Consider the following 22,685-nt stretch of genomic DNA (forward strand, 5'->3'; position numbering starts at 1 on the left):
ATACTGCTGAATATTGTCAGGTGATCTTGCTTATTTCCTAGTGCTATGCACTGGTTATTTAAATATTATGGGATAAAAGCAATTGGAAAATTTGATGTTAACCTAAACCCTGAAAGGAGTCTGTTGCTCCCCATGCAGTAGTGTACTCTGCTGGATTGCTGAACTCTCTTAATGGATTTCCTTTCATTTTCAGGGAGAAGAAGCTGATGATGATGACATATACAATGTGCTCTCCACATTAAAGAGGTTAACCTCTTTTCACAAGTAGGTGATTTTTTTTCTTCACAAAATTTACTGTTAATTTTATCATTTCAGCAAGTATCAGTTGATGTCTAGTGTTAAGAAATGAGAAAATATATGGCCTGAAATATGAAATAGATTGATGAATTATTATTGGCGTTTGTCAGTATAACTGTTTGGATTAATCTGGGTCCTTGCTTAGTTAATGCCATTACTTTTACAGATTTAATTTCTAAGTGGCTTGCCATCCCTTACGCTAAATGCTTTTACACCTATGAGTGTTTTTCTAGAAGTCACACTCCCCTGCACGACAGATAGTCAGTGCCCAGGGGACACTTCTTATCTCCAGCATCAGTGGATGTAGGCCAAACCCCTGCTTTGAGCCTCAGCTGAAGAGAGCCCTGGAGGAAGTTGTTTTGCTTAGTTTCTCAATGTCTTTGAGGTATTTCTCCTCAAAATTATGGAAATAAGTAGTAGTAGTAGTAGTAGTAATAATAATAATAATAACAATATTTTGTGATAAGAGTCTGGAAGATGAGTTGTCTTCCTGCAGAAATGCCGGGAATAGTTTCTAGTTGAATTGTTGGCACAGTCTGTGTGGATTGTACAGAAACTCCTTCACTAAGCATGAACCAGCCCAGTGGAACCAGGCAGCAGCTTTTCAGGGTCCTGCTGTTCTCAGACTTACAGGCACCCTCATAACATGTAGAGCAACCTGGAAAATTTCACTTGAACTGTGAATTTTGGAGCATAGCACAAAGACCTAATCTTCCCTTCCTATCAACTGTAGGAAGTAATTGCTTCTGGTCAGCGTGTAAGAAAGCTTCATATCCAGATGGCTGAGAGCCACAGATCATTTCTTCCTTATCACAAGATGAGAGGACCTTGCTTCTGCCAGCTCTTTTACACCAATTGTTTTTAGTGATTCAATTTATCTTTTCTTTCTGTGTTTAGTCTTCACTTATCCTGATTCTGCGTTGGATCATTGTATGAAATGGTTCTGCAATATCTACTCTTTGTTCCCATTCAACAAGAGTCCCACCGAGATCATTAAATCGTTTCTAATTTCTGTAGTGCAGCAGCCTGACACATGTGCAAATTAGGTTTTCAGTCTCCCTGGTAACGTGCTGGAGCCACTTCTGCCTTTCCTGAGAGGACTGGTGAAAGCTGTAGTTCACATCCAGGAAGGAAGCACAAATCTTAAGGCTTTTCTGATGGTCTCCCATACATATTTTTTTCCTTTAGGGTTCCAAAACTCAAGAGAGTTAATTCAGACTATGAAGAAAGCTTTGTAGAATGCCACACAAATCAGGGTTGGGGACATCTAACTTCTTCAAAAAAAGGAAAGAGAAAATAATCAAATCTAAAGTGCTGGAAAGCAGCCATGTATCATTTCTCAGCTGCTTTGTTATTTACTATTATATTCAACAGGAATTTCTAATTAATATCTGCTGGCATGTAAAGAAGTAATGAAATCTTTTAATTACTCTACTGATTATTATATCTGATGTAACTTCTTTGTGAAAGGAAACAATCATACCATCCAAGAGAGAATTTTTGCCAAACCTGTAGTGATGAGATTAGGATCTTCAATTCAAAACTCGCATAGAGCATTCTCACCTCAAAGAACGAGGGCTGTTGGCTGACACTGACATTGTCTGTCATCAACTGGGAGCCAAAAGAAATTAAATCAATATAAGAAGTTGAAATTGCAGACTAACTACTGATACCTCACACCTTCTAAGTGTACTGATAAAGTAGTTGCTGAGGCTTTGAAACACGTCCCTGTCTTCTTCCGGTGAGAAAAATTCCACTATACCTTATCTGCGCTTGTGTTTTCTTGGTAGTTGCTGCTTCTTCATATTCTAGGAAAAAGAAGCCCAGCAAGTTGAAAAGAAACACAGTAGGGGTTTATCAGAAAAGCCTTCCAAAAAGCTTCTATACTGAGATTTCCCAAGCCTGAGCTAATCCTCTTTCTGAGGGTCATGGCAACAAAAGGCTCACAGCACACATTTTAACTCATGCCTTTTCATCAAACAGGGATATCAGTATTCCAATACAAATTAAATTCATCACTACAATGTTTCTTTCTAAGTTTTCAGAATAGAATAATACATTTTCTTGAGGTCTTCTGAATAGGATACCTGGAGTATGTACTTGGGTTTCTTTTTTGCCAGGGTCTCACTGACTTTGATAGCAGTTTTTTCTGTCCTTAAGTACATGGAGACAATTTGACTCCAGCCAAATTCAGCTGAGCTTTCACACATAACACATCAGATCTGTAGCAGTTAGTATGCTGCAAAATATCAACATTTCATGAAGCTGGTGAAGGGTCGGGAGCACAAGTCTTGTGAGGAGCAGCTGAGGGAGCTGGAGGTGTTTGGTCTGGAGAAAGGAGTTGTAGAGGCTTATTGCTCTCTACAATTACCTGAAAGAAGCTTGTAGTGAAGAGGGTGTTGGTCTCTTCTCTCAAGTAATGAGTGATAGGATGAGAGGAAATGGCCTCGAGTTGCACCAGGGGAGGTTTAGATTGGATATTAGGACAAACTTCTTCACTGAAAGGATTGTCAGGCACTGGAACAGGCTGCCCAGGGAAGCGGTGGAGTCACCATCCCCGGAGGTATTTAAAAGACATGTAGATGTGGCACTCGGGGACATGGTTTAGTGGTGGACTTGGTAGTGTAAGGTTAATGGTTGGACTTGTGATCTTAGAGGTCTTTTCCTACCTAAATGATTCTATGATTCTTATTTAATTACTTCAGTTAATTCAGTGTAAGACACATGAATCTCAAGCATCACCTCCATTACTCTGGATGTGTCCTTTGATGCTGTCTTGTATATAGAATATTGTTTAACATTCAGAAATCAGGATTGTTAGTATCACTGTCCAGTAGTCCTCAGATACAATACTGACTTCATAAGCCTGCAGTGGCTATAGTAACTCTCCAGATACATGTTATGTTTTTACGAATGTAAGCGTGATCAGTTAGGACACTTCCAAGACTGATGGTCAGACCAGAAGACCCTCTCTTCCTGTTACAGAAACCCTTTGCTTAACCTTTCCTCCAGCAGCTGACCGGTAACTTCAGACTAAGTTACTCAGTAATTTGTTATATCTGGAAGAAGTAGAAATGATGATAAATGAAACCTCAGTAGAGAAATTAGACTGCATCTAGCATAGCTGTTCAAAGCCCAAGGTACAGCTTCTCTCACTTTGTGCTTCTTTAAAAAGAGAAGCAGTTTTGCAGGTGGAGAGATTACCCCTTTTAGAAGGAAGTTTTCTAAGCTTCTGCTTTCCACGCTTTCAGAAACTCTGTGGAACTGGTACCTTTACTTCAGCTGGCTACTTTCTGGCAGAAGCATGCCCCAGCAGGGATGAAAAGCAACCTTTGATGAAATGTTGGGCCTTGTTTTCTGTAATCCATGAAGACTCTCTGAGATGGAAGGGACTGAGGGAAAATTCTGTGTTGTGTGAATTTTCATTGTAGAGGCTTCTGTGTCAATCTGAACCTCTGGAGAATTGTATTATGTCCAAGGTACCTTTATACCTATCATTTTCATAGAATTATAGAATGCTTTGGGTTGGAAGGGACATTTAAAGGTCATATAGTCCAACCCCCTGCCATGAGCAGGGACATCTTCAACTAGATCAGGTTGCTCAGAGCCCCGTCCGACCTGACCTTGAATGTTTCCAGGGATGGGACATCTACCACCTCTTGGCAACCTGTGTCAGTGTTTCACCACCCTCATTGTAAAAAATTTCTTCCTTCTATCTAGTCTAAATCTACCTTCTCTTAGTTTAAAACCATTGCCCCGTGTCCTATCACAACAGGCCCCACTAAAAAGTTTGTCCCCATCTTTCTTATAAATCCCTTTTAAGTACTGAAAGGCCTGTTCTTCTCCAGGCTGAACAACCCCAACTGTCTCGGCCTTTCCTCATAGGAGAGGTGTTTCAACCCTCTGATAATTTTTGTGGCCTCCTCTGGACCTGCTCCAACAGGTCCATGTCCCTCTTGTGCTGAGGGCTCCAGAACTGGACACAGTACTCCAGGTGGGGTCTCATCAGAGTGGAGTAGAGGGCAGAGGGTTTTGATTGCTAAGTGGTCTAAAAGAGACAAAGGTGTACCAGAATATGCCTAAATTTAATATGGAGGCCCTTCTTTAAGGAAGTTTATATTGAAAAGCCCTATGCAACTTGTATATAGTTAGAATTTTTCAGCTTTGGAAGCTGAAAAGCTCTTCCTGAGATCAGCTGTAAGGCCAGGCTCAGAGCAAAGAGCTAAGGTGCCCCCAGCTGTCAAGGCAATGGGGCATGCCCCCTGTGATGGCTGCCTGACATGGAGGTCTCTAAAATTAAAAGACAGAAATGAGACAGTTTTTCCATTCGTATTCTCTTTAGGATAATCTATGCTGATATCTGCCTCTGTACACCAAAGAGATTTTACTGCTTTAATTACAGTGCTGTAATTAAGGAGGTACAACTCAGCCTTGCAAGCAACCCTGTGATTTGCTGAAGTAGTGTCTATGTGCTTAATATCACTAGTCAGAGGCAGTTCTCTGAAAGCCTATAATTTATCTATGAAACATTTTATTTCCATACTTTGAAGACAATCCAGAATCTAAGGTAGGGGGAGTATTTTTACATTTTAATTTTGTTTTCTTAAGTTTTCCTATTGCTCTATTCATGTAATTGAATTAGAAGTCAAGGTACACTTTGGCTTAATGACACAACCCTAGTGCATACCTCACTTGTTCTCAGTGCAAGGGCATTAATTGTTATGTTTTCTGTGAAATTTTATCAGTGAGGTTTTCCAGGGCTATCGCGCTTCAGACTGGGAAGCATTTCATATTAGGGCTTTCAACAGGATTTAGGTGTTCCCAGTCTTGAGTTAAACTTCTGTACATTTACGTACCCAAGAATTATTCTTTCTGGCTGAGCAGGGTAGTCAATTATTTAAATGAAGTCAGGCAGCTCCAAAGCAGGGCAGACACAAAGGGGTGGGAAAAGTAAGTGTATCTAGGTGATCAAGGTGCTGGGATGAAACGGGGCCAGATGCAAGAGACTGCTTTATCTAATGTAGGCTTGACGATTCAGCCTGAGTATCCCTTTTTCCAGATGAGTGTTTTAATCACCAAGTTTCTGATTATTCTGAGGTGACTTGCTCTTCAATAAACATAAGTTGTTTCAAATTATCTCAGTTTAATTTCACTGCAGAAAAATGTGTTAAACCTAAATGTTTTTTGCAAGAGAGAATTTTTCTTTCATACAACTTGATGTTTTGTAATTTCTCCTGTATTTCTCAGTTCTGTACTTAAAAAGCTATATCATAAGCTGTTGAGGTCTGTAAGGCTGTAGAATATATGTTGCTAATCTCATTTGTATTCCTCTCGCTGGTGAATCAGGTTGGTACACCTGAAATGTGTAACAGTTAATGGGGAGTTGCAACCAGCATCTCTGTTTCATATACATATATTACTTTATATACATATACACTGTCTTACTTTAGCTATTTTAGGATATTTAATATCTAGCGATAATGTATATTATTTTTCTCCAAATGATACGGCAAAAAAATATGTAACTTTATTTTGCTTAAAGCCATTTTGCGTTCAGTATATATTGCTAGAGTTTGGCCATAGTTTCTGCTGCAATGCCTTCTGGAGTTCTGTCAATGTTTAGAACCAAAGAGGAAAGATGATTTGGAGGCAACACTGACAAGGAGCTTGTAGCTACACTTAAGTAACCTTTAAAGATGTATGGTATGCAGAGAGTTTATCTTCTCCCTGCAATAATCCCATGTAGTAAAACGTTTTTCCTCAGTTATCAGAAGATCTCACTTTTGCTTTTAGCATGATGTGAACTAATTTGTGCAGCTGCTTTGTCAGCAGGCTGTGTTGTTTCAGCTTTGCAAAAATACCAAACTGCTCACTGAGCTGCCAGGTCAGACAATATTCTTGCTGTGATGTGGAGTTTTGAGAAACACAACTAATCTCTCTTTATTACCTGTTGTTCTAGCGCTCACGATCTCACAAAATGGGATCTATTCAGTAACTGCTACAGATTACTAAGAACTGGAATTGAACATGGAGCTATGCCAGAACAGGTACAGTTAGCAACACCTGCATTGCATCATTGGGGGATTCAAAGTTTTAGAGACTAGTTGTAGAGAAATAAAAAGATTAATGCACTGAACTTCAGTTATATAGGAAAAATGTGGAGTTTTGAATGAAATTTATATTGCAGTGAGGCTCTGTCCAAGAGGTGAAAAATCTTGGATTCTGTGATTTTTGAGCTACTAACCTCACCTTTCTCATGTGTAAAGTAAGAAATAACTAATGTTCCTGGCTGTAAAAAGCGGTGCATAGATCATGATGTTTACACTGAAACTCAAGAGTTGTAAACTTTGGCAGCAATTAGAATTATCACCAATGATTATTGTGCGTTGACAGTAAGATGGAAGCTTATGAAAACCAGGAAACAAGAACATTCAGCAGGGATGCTGGCCAGCCTTTCTAGTGGAGTTCTTTTAGTGGACACATCTTGGACTTTGTTTCCTCCTATTTTGGTTTTAGTCTTCTTGTGGCTAAGCAGAGGGACCATTTCAGATTCTCCCAGGATTCCAGTTTAAACTGCAGGCTGCCTGCTCCAACATTTCAGCACACTTCGTTATAATTTTATTTCAGTTAGAAGCCAGTTGTTAATTCTAACCCAACTTCATTTAGAAAAAATAATCCTCATTAAATTCTGTAAAAGTATGTGGAGGACGCACTGCCACATGCCATGTGAAAGTCATGGCTTTAAGCTGTGGGACCTTCTGCTCTCTCTGCAGTTGCTACTTAATGCTGGAATTGTGCTACCTGGAGGGAAGGGACCAGCAGATAAAAACTGTCCTACCAGCCATTGTCAGTTTCTGGGTTTGACGGTGATACGGTTCCCCAAATACTTCTTTAAGATTGTAGGAAAAAAGTTCTGAAATCTGAACTCTCCTCAGTATTTCTTCCCCCAGTCCACTAGAAGGAGTTCACAGAAAAGGAATGGTTTCATCTTTAGTGATACCTTTCAAAGAAGTATTTTGTGAAGTGATTAGAGCTGTTAAAAACTCATTTTCTTCTACACAGAACCACAAACAGTTGAAAACATCTTCAAGCCAAAAAGATTTTGAAATTTTTAGCCTTGTATAGGTTTGAAACCTAGTATAGATTTGAAATTTTAAAAAAGACACCAGGGATGCTTTTATGGGCACCATAAATATAAGCCTAGCCTTCTCTGTAAGAAAACTTATATTTTCTCCTTTTTTTAGAAATTGGGCTACATGTTCATTTGACAGTGGAACAAATTTCCAGACTGTTTTACTAGTGAAGTCAGATTTAGAGGTATTTAAACAGCTGCTTTTAAACTGAGATATGTAGATGTTGGGTTGTACTTCTATCATGCTGTCATATCACAACTTGCTGTACTCTAATGCACAGTTTTCTCTTTTGTTTCCCAGCATTTGCACAGTATTTTTTTCACCTGTAGTAGGTTGGTTTCTTGCTGCACCAAACTGACTAAGGCAAAACATAATATGCTTGAAAACAAAAAGTACTACCTAAGAGCTACTCCTGTTTCTTCTTCCCAAAAGGCATTACAAGTCTTACATACACTTTACTGACATACGTGATAATTCCAATATGCTGGAATTCTTTCTGTTCCCCTGTTACAGATAGTTGTTCAGGCTCTGCAGTGTTCCCATTACTCTATTCTCTGGCAGCTGGTGAAGATCACTGAAGGCTCCCCTTCCAAAGTAAGTAGACATTGGATCATACAGATTTTACTGAAGAAACAGAAGTTGCCTAAAAAGGCATTATTCTGTCTTTCTTACAGTTGCTCTGTAACTCTACCCATCATACAGTCATTTTATGTCATTGTGAAACAGATATAAATGTTGGTGTTTTGATTTACTCAATATTTCAAGATCTGTTTAACATCGTGCATGTGTTGAAATGGGCTATACAAACAGCGGAAGCTTGCCTTTATCAGGATCTGATACTAGTTGATATTTATATTTTTGTTGTTGAAGGTACTTAATGCACTTTGTTGTGGGTACAGCGTTTACAGGAATGGATAAGTAATGCTGACAGTGCTTACCTAACAGTTGTAAGCAATACTGTTGATCTGTACACCACAGATAGCTTAATATTTATGTGTATTTACCTTGCTTACCTTTTACTTGCATCTTTTATGTTGCTAAATATAAATGTAAGGTTACTAGCAGTGACAATAACTAATAAAAAGTAAGTGCACACAAGCATAACGCAGGTAAGGACAATGTTCCGTGTAACTTCTTTATTATACTTATCTTTTCTAGGACCCTTCCTTAGCTCTTTCTCAACATCCTGTCTTTTTAGGGCTTTTTCAAAAGTAATAGCTCAAATTACAGTGGTATGAAAACTGAAATAGTAAGTATACTTCCCCAATAGCATCAAAAAGAAAAAGATGCTATATTAAACTACTAATAAAATAAACCTTTTTTGCACATAAAAATTATAAAAATAGATTGTGAATTCGTTGAGGTTTTTCAAATACTGACATATATTGACATTTAAGAATAGCTACTAGAAAAAAAGAATAATTGGTATTTTTTATTCTGACTTTCATTCCTGTTTTTCCCTCTCAGCTTCTTTACCTTCTTTCTCTTTAGCATGCTAGTAGTATGTAATATTACACCTTGACACCTTATAACTGAGAAAACTCAATACATCCCATTTATTTTACATGAACTCAGAACCTGATCACAATAAAGCATCCAAAGTCCTCCTAGGTAGCAGCATTGTTATCCTTAGGGAGAAACTTCACTTTGACAGGAGGAGCTAAGTAACTAAAAGTAAATCCAGGAGGCCGTACACTGCTTCAGCACTTACATTGAACCTCCAACCCTTATATCCATTTAACCATGTTGGTTAAAACCAACACACCCAACCTCATGCTTCCCTAGTAAGGAAAACTAGGCTGCTGGTTACCTGTGTAGTGAGTGACTTGGGTATAAGAAATTAAGTACTTAGAGCAGGTGTACTTAGAGCCCCTGGTCGGCTATCCAAACCTGGACACTGTCTTCAACATCTTTATTAAATTTTTCCCCATGTGTTCTTGTCTACTGGGTCTTGCTAGGTGCCTTACCCTCTCCTGAAGTTGTCCAGTAACTCTCTTCTATTTGCTGAGCCCCTTGAGCAGCAATGTCCAGTCTAGCCTTGCTCTGGGTGCAAATGCCAAGACACAGAGCATTCAATAAGATTTTCATCTCCCTTCACTGCATTTTAAATAAATACAGTAAATTGCTGCAGTATAACATAGATAGTTCAAGGTGATAGCTGTCAGCATTGCTGGAAAAAATTTTAATGTTTTTTTGTGTCTAAATTATAGCAAAAGAAACATACTTAACATAAACTACAGCTAGCGACTAAAATATACAGCATGTATCTGCATAGGACCTGGTGAGAAGCTGTGCATTTTGGTGTCTAAGTATTAATGTGAACTGTTGTTTGCAATATTACCATGATGGTCCGGTTAAACTGAAAGAGAAAAAGGCCTTTATTTCAGTCACTGGGTTTTTCTTGTGGACAAGCACAGTGCAATTGTATGGCTTTGCCTACTTTTTCAAAATAGGATACATTTATATGAGATGACGTTTTATGAAATGAATGCAGAATAGCCTGGATATTGCATGTTTTCTAATACTATTCTGATTCATATTAGTCATAATGTAGTTCATAGGAATGGAAAGAACTATGAAAGCTCCACTGAGAATGATTCTTCAAAGTACAAGTCAGTTCTGCTTCTGGGATCCTCAGGGAAAATCATTATTACTCTGAGAGCTGTTATTAACATCCTGTTTGGGCTTTCACCCCACCCCCTACAAAAATAAGGAGTGTTCTGCACGCTTAGTTCAAGAGGAGCACTGCTTTAATGCCTTTCAGCTCTTCATACCTGGCCAGCAGCCTTAGCTGTGCTCATAACAGAAATAGGGTAAAGAGAAATATACAAACCTAATGTGGTTGTAGCATTTTGTTCTGTGTGGGTTTTTTTTTATCAACTTTCCATTGTAATTTGTTCACTGTGAAAATAAATCTGATCTGTGCTGTATCTGTTGTTTAATCCATTAGGAAATCATTTTGCCAGTGGTTGTTTTTATAAGCCATGATTTAGGCTTATAAACTAGCATGTTAAAGGTGCACACTTCTAAAGTATGGTATATGGGAAGACAAAGGCATTAACACAAGCATCTCAAAATGAAAAATCATGTATTTCATGAGCATTTTTAAGTATTCAGGCTTTTAGAGGAAGATTTCTGACACAGTATTTTAATATGTAGGTCCATCCAGCTTTCTAGTGCTACTTTGCTGTAGCTGCAATGATCTAAGGACAGAGGGAGGTGATGGTTTGTAGGCTGAAGTGGCATCTTTAGTAGACCAATGGATATAGCTGTAAAAACTTTGGACATAAAAGCCTTTCAGGTTTCAAATAAAAGCAAATTACAAAGCCAAATACAAGCTGAGAACAATTGCTTGGTTTCTGTTTAGGTACAGATCAGGTAAACTGTCTCTGAAAGAAAAGGAAAAGGTCATTGGTACCGATAGGGGGGTGGGAGCAGAGGAAGGCGAGGTGATAAAGACAGTTACTAGGTGGGAAGTAGGAGCTGGATAGTGGGGAAGAGAAGGAAGATGAAAGAGGAAATGGCCAATGCGGAGAAGGGAATTTATAATATGTCATATAACTAATCATGATTCCTTGGTTTTTTTGTATCCAGTAGGTTTATCAATTTTTGTTCCCAGGCTCATGTTTAGAAGATGATTTTTTTTAGATTCCTTTTGAGCATCCAGGTGGAGGGATTGATTTGTAAGAAATGTTCATCTGCTGCCAGCTGGGTCATTTGAGTGAGTTCATGCTGGCAAGGAGTAGCTGCTGTGTTCCACCTACTTACTTACCATGTAGGCATTCAATGCACAGGGTAAAGTATATTAACATTTTGGAATTAAGTACAGGATTCAAGGGTGTTAATGTTTCTGTGGGAGAAAGTATTTAGTTTAGTGGTAGTGGGCATATATTGGCAAGTTTTATGTTTCTTAATTCGGTGTGCTCTGCATCCATTAGGTGTACATTTTATTGCAGAGAGTTTGCAGGCAGGATGGGTGGTTCTGGTAAGATTTCTTTCAAAGTGAATCCTTCTTTGAGTAGAGCTCAAAATTGCTTAATAATTTTGTGTGTTGGTTCTAGGGTAGAGTTGTACACGACAACCAGGGGTATACAATTGGTAAGAGAATCTTTTTGGAACTGAGTTATTCTTTATCTGGTTTTCAGATGGTTTTTCCAAATATACAGCCTCTCTCCTAAGAGGTTTGCCCTTGTTTGGAAACTTCTGGGCATTATGCCCAAGCCCATGGCACATTTATTGCTTTCTGAGGGATATGGCTGACTACATGAGTCTAGGTGTGTTGGTCTATAGGCTTTACATGTGTGACAGGGAAAAACTGTTTGACTCTTGTGGTTTAAATCAAATTAGAACCAAGTCAGCTCATTGATTTATTAACAACACATGATTAAACTGCGATCAGTGCAACACATCTCCAGAGTAAGTATCAGCTATATAGCAGGTAAACCAGAGTACTAGACATTTTTATGATGCTAATGAAAGCCTACAAATTTTGAACTACGCTCTGTAACTGTTACTGTAATCCCTCCCCAATTCATACGTGCAATTTAATTTAGAGTTACACGTGCATACTCCCACCCTTGCAGGAAGCATGAGATGTGTTGCCCTTCTTTTGGGAGTGTGAGATCCCCTTTTTATATGTGGCCACTGTTGGACACGTGGGTGCTCCAGCTTCGTGTGCACCCACACCCCAAAGCACTCCACAGTCACAGACATGCGCTTGAGGTGTGGGTTCCCGCATCTTTCACCCTATATTGACAGTCCTTCAGATGGATGCAGGCTACATACACTTACGGTTTCCGGCGCAGCAGATGTGCCACAGGTCGAAATGTTGGGGTATCTGACTTGGTTTGACTGCTGCTCTGTTCCACCTCAAGATTCCTCTCCATGATTACAACTTTTCAGGCTGCTTTTATGCTTCTTTTCAAGGTGACTCCTCCTTTTCTCAAAAGTTTCTTGGTAATCTCCTGGTTACTGTTTAATCTGGCCATTTTAAGCAAATTCATTGTTAATTTTCCTCTAGCATTTTCAGTTTTTAGGCAAACACCCCCTCAGAACAGGTAGTTTTGGGTGTTCTTTTCACAGGCACTATTGCACTCATGTTCTCATCATATCAGCTGTTGTTTATCCAAGCTACTACCAAGAGGGTGCTGTGCAGGTTCCCCCGCACTATGTAATATCCTTTGTAGATTACAAGATGGATCATAGAGCTTAAGGAGGTGGTATCAGCATAAAAATGTTTCAAAGACATTTTAATATAACTATGATAAGTCCTGATTATTTGAATTAATAAGAAAGTCCAAATTATCTGCCCAATAATAAAGATCCCACCAGTTAACTTAAATACAGCTTAAAGTTGGGGCAGAGTTATTTTAAAACTTTTTCAGGGTAGTCAGTGGGGAAAAAGGTCATACAGTGGAGTCAGTGTCTAAGATGTGAAAGGAAAAATTGATTACTAAAAGGAAGGTTGCAGCAGGTAAGGATGAAACTTGTAAGCCTTGAAATATCCATAGTCCAATCTTTGGTCGTCATTTTGTACGTGTTCAGAGGAGATGGAGGCCATGTCTGTGGGCTGTTGGTAAGCAGCGCAGTACTGGGGGGAAGTGGTTCATACCATGTAGCTTGTGGGAGCAATCTGTTGTAGCCTAGAGGAAGACTGTTCTTCATGTGAAAAGGGGTTTGAGCATTGTTTCAAAGGAAGCTGGTAATTTCTCAGCAGGAGTTCTCTTGTCTGTAGATCTTGGGGAGCAAGTACAGTCTTGAGGTAGGAGGCTTGGGGATTAGATTATGCAGTTGTTGTTTCTATCTAGATTTCTTCCTGTATTCAATGAACAAGGTGCCTGGGACCATTATACTATGTGCTGTACATGTGCGTAATGAAAAGGAGATATTTGCAGAAGAATAGAATCCAAAATCTTAGAACAGTAAAATAAAAAAAGCATGAATAGAGCAAACATTCAGAGACAAGACAAAGGCAAAACAGTTCCGAATGAGCAGCAGCCAGACTAGCCAAATGCATAGCTATTACAAAGCGATTAGTAAGCAAAGTAATTAGTAGAGGGGATTTAAAAAGGGATTTAAAGAACAACAAAGTGACTTGGTGACTTTTCATATTTATATGGGCATAATGAAAGAAAGCAGAAAATGCTGAAGAAAAGGGTCACAAGGTGCAAAAGGTTGGATTGTGTTCCACAGTCCAGTTGAAAGCTAATGGCTCTTGAACATTGTAAAATTGATTGAAGACTTGGAGATGCAAGGGGAAGGGAGTTAATACCACAAATAAGTAATTTAGAGGAAAGGTAGTGGGAAAATCGGAAGCACTGGGTTTGTTAAACAAGGTTAGCAAAAGTACAGCATTTCTACATGGCTTCAGTGGAAGAAACAAGCTTCAATTTAAAGCTACAAAATAACTGCAGAACTTTAGATAGCAGTGTTGTGAATACAGTTGTTTGGTTACAGGTGGTGGCAAAGCCAATACAAGCCCTTGTTCTTAGCAGCTCATTGTTGTTCCTGCCATGGACTAGTTAAATCTGAAGATATTACGCTGTACAGTTCAAGAAAAAGGGTTCTTTTTATCCTGGGTCACTTGAGTGATCCAGTTCACAGTGTGACCCCTTGGTTTTACCCTAGCTACCAAGAGGATGGTAGCATTTTTTTAATACTAGTTTTTCTGCTGAAGCCAGCATATCAGGTAATCACACCTCAAGAGCGTTGGCCATATGCCTGAGAATGGTAAAAGACTTGAAAATCTCATTCATTTTTTTTTCTTCCCATTTACTCTTTTAAATGAAATTACCACTGTCTAGTAGTCTGGGGATTTCTCCAAATTTAGAAAGTTACAGATGGCTTTGTTGCACTGTTCAGTCGGGCTTTCTTTTGCTGTCTCTAACTTTTCAAAATTAATCTTTCTCATGCTATCCAGAGAATCCTCTCTGGATAAGTAATATGTATCTACATGTTACTCATTCTTGGAAAGAAAGAAAAATGGGAGACATGCTCATTCAGTTTTTAACCTTTCAGTACATGCCAAGAAGCCATGTGCATCTTCCGTACATTTCTGGGTTACGACAGAGGCAGTCCTAGCTTTTCACATAGGAGGGTTCTTTTTCTTCTGTAATTGATTTGCCATTTCTTTGTGACTACTTGCTGTATTATTATGATTATGCTCCCATATCTTATGTTTTGTTTTGATTTGTTTTCATTAGTTTATTTTGTTAGCTGCAAAAAAACAAGTATTCATCAGGGTACAGCATTAATTCCTCCAGGTCAAAGTATACAGCTTTCCTACTGAACCTCCCACTTCTGGTACCCACATTTAAAATACACATCAGTTGTCACTAGACCAAGGTGATCATGAACAGTCATTCCTTGACCTTTTCCACCCACAAATCATTCTTTCTCCAGATCAACAAACCTCCCTCCTTCTTTCATAACTCATTAGATTTCTGTGATTTGCTTTCCCATTTCCCATGTCTGTGGGCAGTTAGGATAATGTGTTTGTTAAACTTGAGACAATAATTGATATTTTACTTTTTTGTTGCTGTTGATTTATCCGAGTACAGAATTCTTTATAAACCACCAGCTAGGCTGTCCTTGATGTATTAAATTTTTTGTCCCGAAACATTTATAATTTATATTCATTATAAAATACAGACAATTTAACTCAGGAATGTGTTGGTTTATTATTATTATTTATTACAGGGAAACTTGGGGTCATTCTTCTGAAAATTAATTACTAGTTTTACTGTGCTCTATGAATAACATATTTTTTCACAGCCTTTTTTGTTTGACTAGTTTATAGGATTGAACGTATGAAATTATCACCATCTTTTTATTTTGCTTTTTCCTAGCAACCTGTCATGGTTTTAGCTGGGATAGAGTTAATTTTCTTCACTGCAGCTGGTATAGTGCTGTGCTTTGGACTTAATATGAAAACAATATTGATAACACCGATGTTTTGGTGGTTGCTGGGTAGTGCTTGTACTAGTCAAGGACTTTTCTAGCTTCTCATGCTCTGCCGGGCGCACAAGAATTTGGGAGGGGAGGGGGCACAGCTAAGAGGGCGGATTCAAACTGGCCAAAGGGATATTCCATATCATGTAACATCATGCCCAGTATGTTACCTGGGAGGAGCTGGCAGGGGCAGGGAAGCAGCAATCGCGGCTCAGGGACCGGCAGCGTTGGTCAGCAAGTGGTGAGCGGTTGTATCATTTGTGTTTCTGTTTTTTTCCCTTTTTCCTTTTGATTATATTATCATTATTGTTATTATAATCATTATTATTATTAATATTTTATTCTAATTATTGAACTGTTCTTAACCCACAAGTTTTCTTTATTTTTTTTGCTTTTGCTCTTCCGATTCTCTCCCTCATCCCACAGGGGTGGGAGGAGTGAGCGAGTGGCTGCGTGGTGTTTAGTTGCTGAGTGGGGCTGAACCACGGCACAAACTTTTATTAGTATTTATATATTACCCCTTTTCAATGTTTATTCTAGGAGGACTTGTTGGTGTTGAGGAAAACTGTGAAATCCTTTCTGGCTGTCTGCCAGCAGTGTCTGTCAAATGTCAACACTCCAGTCAAAGAACAGGTAAAGGAAATGTCTGTCACATGCTTTTAGAAACGTGTGAATATTAAACTGTAGTAAAACTCAAGACAACACTATACCAAACTTAAAGTAAAATCATCTGTGCCTTCTGTCTAAATAAAACTGAACAAAGACTCCATAAGAAGAGCTGTATTAAAAGCACCTTCAAAACACAGCTAATGTCAAATCCACTTTTGATATAACGATAAGGATGTTTAGGCTTGTATTCAGCTGTCATAACTTCAGGCATCTAACTGAATCATCTAAAAGAAAAGCCTGTTTCTTTAGACACCTAACTGTATTAATGGATGAAAATAGGCACTTTTAGGGGGTGGTTGATCTCAAATGGGCTGAATCTTTCTCTGTGTGTTTCTGGATTTTCCCCCCCATTACTGACTAATAGGGAGTCTAGAGTGACTGTTTTCCTGCCAAATGCAAATGCCTGAAGCCTCGGTGACATTTCGTTATTTTGTTATCCTAATAATTCAGTTAAATGTAGCAGTGAATAATAATTATTGTATCTCTTTCACATTGTGGCTAATGGGAGAAAATTGAGGCTTCTAACAGTACAGGTCACACTACCATATATTTTCTAGCAGGAGAAAAATGTTAATTCATTTTACAAAAATACTCTGAATAACACTAAGGATATAGTGTCATCTCACACTGGGCAAAATCATCACAAAGAGCTGTCCCCTTGAGAAATCAGAGTAAAATATCTGTTTATACAGTGTCTTCATTATAGAAATACAAAGATCTGGAGGGTTTTTTATGTTCTCATCAATATAACCATTATAGCTTAGGCTGCTGTGCTTCCCTGTTTGGTAGGCTGATGGAAAACATAAGTGCATGCATCTCTCTGCATGTGTATGTGTGTGCACACATATGCCAAAAGTACGTATGTGAAATATGATTGCAAATAAGGTATCAGATTTTTTTCATGATTCAGTGTCATTACCCAATTCTCTGGTTTAGGTTTTTGGAAAACCATGCATGCATGGAGTGGGAAGCTTCTGCCATATATATTTAGAAATCAAAATAAAAGAAATTAAATCAAGGGCATGTTGAAATAATTTGCAGTCTCTGAAAGAAACAATAGCTGGTTTGTTTGCTGAGATGTTATGAATATTTGCTGATTTATATCAAGTCTGTTGATATCGTTTAGTTGTCTACAAATCGCATTTCTATCAGACCTCCCAAGATTTTGCTAAGACTGTAACTAACTGGCCTCTGTTTTTTGCCTGTGTTTTTTAAAAGCTAATACTTCTTAAAAGACAGTTTTATTTTTTTGAAAGATAGCTCTGCTTGGCATTTACACATTTACACTGTGTTCTGCAAGTGGATAAATACAAATATTAAAGACTTGGAGATGTCACTAGTTTATGTATTTTTAAAAAACTGATGTGTCATTATCTTCCAGCAGATTTAACTTTAGTAATTGTTTTTTAATATTCTATGTAGGTACTCTTGGTATATTTTATTGATATTATATAATGGGAAAATATAATCTAGCTTCATGAAAATACCAACCATTTTAGCTTAAGCTACCACTAATGTCTTTTCTGCATCAACAAATGGTAAATGATCCTTCCCATTACTGCAGTGTTTTTGTTCTTGGTATATATTAACATGGTTTTATTCTCTTATTATTAGTGGCCACAATTTTTTTTTAATTGATAATTTAAGCTTTTCTTAGAAGGTCCTTTGTGGTTCACAATTCTGTGGAAGTTTTCAAACCTCAGCTAGACAAAGCCATGAACAACCAGTCCTGGGACAGCAAGTGTCCCAATGAGACTAGAGACACCAGAGATCCCTTCCAACTAACACTTGCATGACCTTTTAAATTTCTTCCTTAAAAAGTATATTTCTCCAAGTGCAGGACTGTTTCTTAATCCTTATGTTTTACTGGATTTTTTTGAGAATTCTGTGTAAATTATATTGTCTCCCTACCATATTTGATTCTTTATCTATACATTCTTTCCAGAGAAGATTGATCTGCATATCAAAGGAGGGGAAACCGTATTAAGTATCTATAGAAACAGGACTCAAACATTTCAAATCTTCCTAGACTATTTGAGTGAAATAAATCTCCTGTGACTACGTGTATCTACAACATATAGGTATCTGTATCTGAGTCCACTGCTGTCTTCATATTGGGCAGAAATAAGCACTTCCAGTGCATTATGCATGTGCTCTTTTTTAGAGGTCTACATTAGGATGAGCTTATGTTCTAGTGGGTATCAAAGCAGTTTAGAGCAGCTGAGATCATCACTGAATCACAGAATCACAGCTTTTTGGATCTAGTGGAGAAAAATCCAAAATACTGGCATCTATCTCCCAAGTCTAAGTAGAACATAGTTCGCAATGATTTGCATTTTGATCTTGCCTGAATATAGCTCGTTCAGATTTTATAACGTACTCCCAAGAAATAAGTGAGCTGCTATGATGGTCAGTGTTCACAACGATTTCGTTTTGGAGGTTTGTAAAGCAGATTGCTCTCACTCATCACTTGTCCTTAGGCTCAGTTTAAAAATATGTTTAAGCGCACATTTAACTATCTTTCTGTTTAGCTGTTTGTAGAGGGGGAATACAGGGTGAATCGAAGCCTACACTGGATTTCATTAATCTGTCAGAGCTATTCTGCAATCTCTCTTCAGCTGAAAATGCCTTTGGCCTACCATCTACCTGGGAATGGTGATTGTCACTGCCCTGAGGGAGACTCCTGCAGGCTTGTGGGAGAGGAGACAGCACACCCAGCATAGATCTTCTACTAAAAAATGTCTTTTTACACATTCATACTTTGAGCCTTCCTCTCTTTCTCAGTTTTCAGAACCTGGGGTTAAAGATAGAGAAACTAAGATGATGAAAAAATACTTTCTGAAAGGTGCTCATGTGTTGAATGTAATGCAAATGAATACAGCTGGCTGTGACACTCTGACATAAGCCATTGGGGAAAACAGTGTTATTCTCATGCATGAGAGTATACAGATAAGCACTTGAAAGAAATAAAGTTATTAATACCTGCCTTCTTTCTCTGTTCTCAGGTAACAAGGTATAATAGTAATGAACATAAATCATTGAAAATTCTGCCCTGATTGGCTTTTATCTAGATTGGAAAGCTGTGCAGAGTTACTTGATTATTTTTGCAGAGAATTGTTGATGAAATTCTGCAAGGATTTCTTTGCTTACAGCTGCTCCTCTGTATTTTGGGGCTCTGACATTAACTCAGCTTGGATTCTCCTTCATAATGTTATTCTTTTTTTTTGCTTTTTTAACTCTTCTAACCTTTTATCAAAATAGGTGTTTATCCTTTACTACAAATTTGGCTACAGTCCTTGGATCCGAGGTAGATTTAGAGTTCTTTTTATAGAGGAGTAGTGGAAGTTTAATATGGATCATCCTGGACTTGGAAGAGGTAGTAAACACAGTTACTTACATAGAAATCAAAGGCATGACATTTTAAAGTTAAGGGAAACCCTCTTGAGAACTTCCCACAGCACACAAACTACTACAGCTGAATACAGATAAAGGTGGACATTTAATAATAGCAGGGGTTATCTGGAAATAAAATAAATGGTGGTTTATTTTCTACATATCTATGCTTCTTACAGGATTTATTCTCTTTTTCCTTTCAGGCTTTCATGCTGCTCTGTGATCTCTTGATGATTTTTAGCCATCAGCTGATGACTGGAGGTCGAGAAGGTCTTCAACCTTTGGTGTTTAATCCAGATTCAGGCCTCCAGTCAGAACTTCTCAGTTTTGTGATGGACCATGTCTTTATTGACCAAGATGATGAAAACCAGAGCATGGGTATGTTTAGCTTTCATGTCTTCTACTTAGATTTTTTTCATAACAGACACAGAAGAAAGAAGAAAACAGAATTTTCCAATCAGTTTGCTCAAATGTTTTCAGAATTATTCATTCTTGATTTTTTGGGTGGAGTGAATATGAAGTATTCAATATTCAGTACTACTTGTGTTAAAGAATAAGTGCTTATAAAACTCACTTCATAAAAAGAGATGTTTTCAGAAGACGGGAGTGGCCTGTAACTACGTGCTATAAATCTAGACAAAATTATTCTTCCTTTACTGTTCTATACTTTTCTTAATATTTATTTCCAAAACAGTACAGTCTTAGTTCAGCAGCAGATTTCATTTAATATGGCTTCAAGGGAGGAGGAACAATGGAACGGTACATAGCAGAGAAATCCTTTAGAGTTACTGAATAGAGTTATAGGATCCTGAAGGCAAACCTTACCAGCAAAACTCTAGGCAAAGAGGGTCTTAAGAAACTCTGATGTCACCCAATAAACACCACTTCTGCTTCTTCCCCAAAATAATCAAATCAAGCTCAGGACATCATTGATTTGGTTTGAGACCAGGGAATTACTTGGGAAAGTATCGTACATGCTTGCTTGCTTCCTTGCTCTTCACTAGGCATCTTGGGTGGCCACACTTTGACAGGCCACAGTTTGAGGGGATCCCATCTCACCTCCTCACAAGGATGGCTTGAAATTTTTTGCTTTTCGTCAGGGTGAGGCAGGTTTGTCAATTAGGTCTGGTTTTAAATAACTTGGTGCAAGTACTGAGGTACCCAGTTTCTGAATCCTAAATAGCTTTGGACAAGAGATGGATTCCCAGATAGTCAAACTATGTGAAAGAGCTGCTGAGTGCATACTGCTGTGCTCTTTTTGGCACATTTTCTGAATTTCTGCTTTGCTTAGTTTCTTGTATGTTAGCATGACACAGAGTTGCTATTTTAGACCTTTTAAGACAGCAATGTATAGAACTAAGGTCTCAGAGAACCTTGCTCTAAAGGTGCTTTCAGTCTGCTCGTTCACTAGCTCCTCAGTAGCTAACATCTTTCTTTGTTGAGCATCTCTTTAAGGATTCCTGGGGAGAATACATTTTGAAACAAACCTTCACCAGAAATATATGTGCAGTTAATCATACTTTGTGAGTTCAGTGTTCAGAATAATACATCAGGGGTAGATTGCAGGAGGACAGTGATTTTTTTTTGCTCTTTAGCAAAATTGCTGTTCTTTAACATCCTGTGATTGGACTGGGAAGACAACAAAAAGATGGATGAAGATCTTTGTATGTAATCTCCATTCCCTAATGCTGCTCTGACTCCGTGAAGTCAGTCTGACCATTTATAACTTTTGGTATTTGGAACCCATCAGAAATTATAAAAAGAAATTAAGAAAAGGGGGGTTGTGAGCCAATGGGATTCAATTCTGTGGGTTAAAGAATCTCAAGATTAAAACGTGCATGCATATTCACAGTCACGTCCACTACCTGTAAGAGATTTCTGTGACCAAATACATGACTTGTGTACTGTGGCTCTGTGGAGCCTCTAGTAAGAGTGCAGCAGGAGAGTCGCAGCTGACACTATGTCCCTCCTCCCTCCTGCACAGCTCTGTATTTCTTCAAACTGGTTGGAATATTTCCTCCAAGAATAAGCTCTTCTAAATACCACAGAATATTTACTTTTATCACAACTGTTTTAGCCAATTTCATTTTCTTGTATAAGTTGTGGAATATGCTTTCATTATATGATATTTCACATTTTCATTCACAGACTGGAGTCTTAACATGGGGATGTAATAGTTATGACATTGCCATTCAATGGTGATGTTTCCTACAACTGAATTTTGTTGTTATTGATGCTTTAGAGCCATCAATCATAGAATCATATAACTATTAAGGTTAGAAAAGATAATCAAGTCCAACCGTCAGCCCAACACCAACATGCTTCCTAAACATGTCCCAAAGTCCCACGTCTACACGTTTTTTGAACACGTCCAGGGATGGTGACTCCACCGCCTCCCTGGGCAGCCTGTTCCAATGCCTGACCACTCTTCCAGTGAATAAATTTTTCTTAATATCCAATCTAAACCTCCCCTGATGCAGCTTGAAGCCATTTCCTCTCATCCTATTACTAGTAACTCGAGAGAAGAGACCAACACCCACCTCACTACAACCTCCTTTCAGGTAGTTGTAGAGAGCGATAAGGTCTCCCCTCAGCCTCCTCCAGGCTAAACAACCCCAGTTCCCTCAACCTCTCCTCATAAGACTTGTTCTCCAGATCCTTCCCCAGCTTTGTTACCCTTCTCTAGACACGCTCCAGCACCTCAATGTCTTCCCTGTACCGAGGGGCCCAAAACTGAACATGGTATTTGAGGCGTGGCCTCATCAGTGCCGAGTCCAGGGGCACAATCACTTCCCTGCTGCTGATGGTCACACTATTCCTGATACAAGCCAGGATGCTGTTGGCCTTCTTGGCCACCCGGGCACACTGCTGGCTCATGTTCAGCTGGCTGCTGTTCAACACCCCAAGGTACTTCCCTGCCAGGCAGCTTTCTAGCCACTCTTCCCCAAGCCTGTAGCATTGCACAGGGTTGTTGTGACTGAAGTGCAAGACCTGGCGCTTGACCTTGTTGAACCTCATACAATAGACCTCAGCCCATCAATCCAGCCTGTTTCACATCTGAAAATCCAAGGCATGCAGTAGAAGTATTGCTGCTTCTAATTTTCCTCAGGTGAAATATTTACAGCTTAGTCATGTCAAAGAAGCATCTCCAAATGTTTCAGAAGTTAGGCAAAAAGCATTCAACAAGTGTTTGCTGTAGCTTTTCACAGAGTAAAGAAAATAAGCGATTCAGTTCCATGTGGA

At 38.6% G+C, this 22,685-nt stretch overlaps 1 protein-coding gene across 4 annotated transcripts in view; it reads left to right on the top strand.

Moving 5' to 3' along the window:
- Positions 1-22,685, top strand: part of STAG1 (STAG1 cohesin complex component) — a 205,590-nt gene that overhangs the window by 161,228 nt on the left and 21,677 nt on the right. For all 4 annotated transcript variants that reach the window (XM_075099470.1, XM_075099472.1, XM_075099473.1 and 1 more), the window contains 5 exons: positions 194-264; positions 6,257-6,344; positions 7,944-8,024; positions 15,921-16,013; positions 19,646-19,820. In XM_075099470.1, the coding sequence (XP_074955571.1) occupies positions 194-264; positions 6,257-6,344; positions 7,944-8,024; positions 15,921-16,013; positions 19,646-19,820 (508 nt within the window). The remainder of the gene's footprint in view (positions 1-193; positions 265-6,256; positions 6,345-7,943; positions 8,025-15,920; positions 16,014-19,645; positions 19,821-22,685) is intronic.

This window comes from Phalacrocorax aristotelis, chromosome 7 (genome assembly GCF_949628215.1).
Source record: "Phalacrocorax aristotelis chromosome 7, bGulAri2.1, whole genome shotgun sequence".
Classification (NCBI taxonomy): Eukaryota; Metazoa; Chordata; class Aves; order Suliformes; family Phalacrocoracidae; genus Phalacrocorax; species Phalacrocorax aristotelis.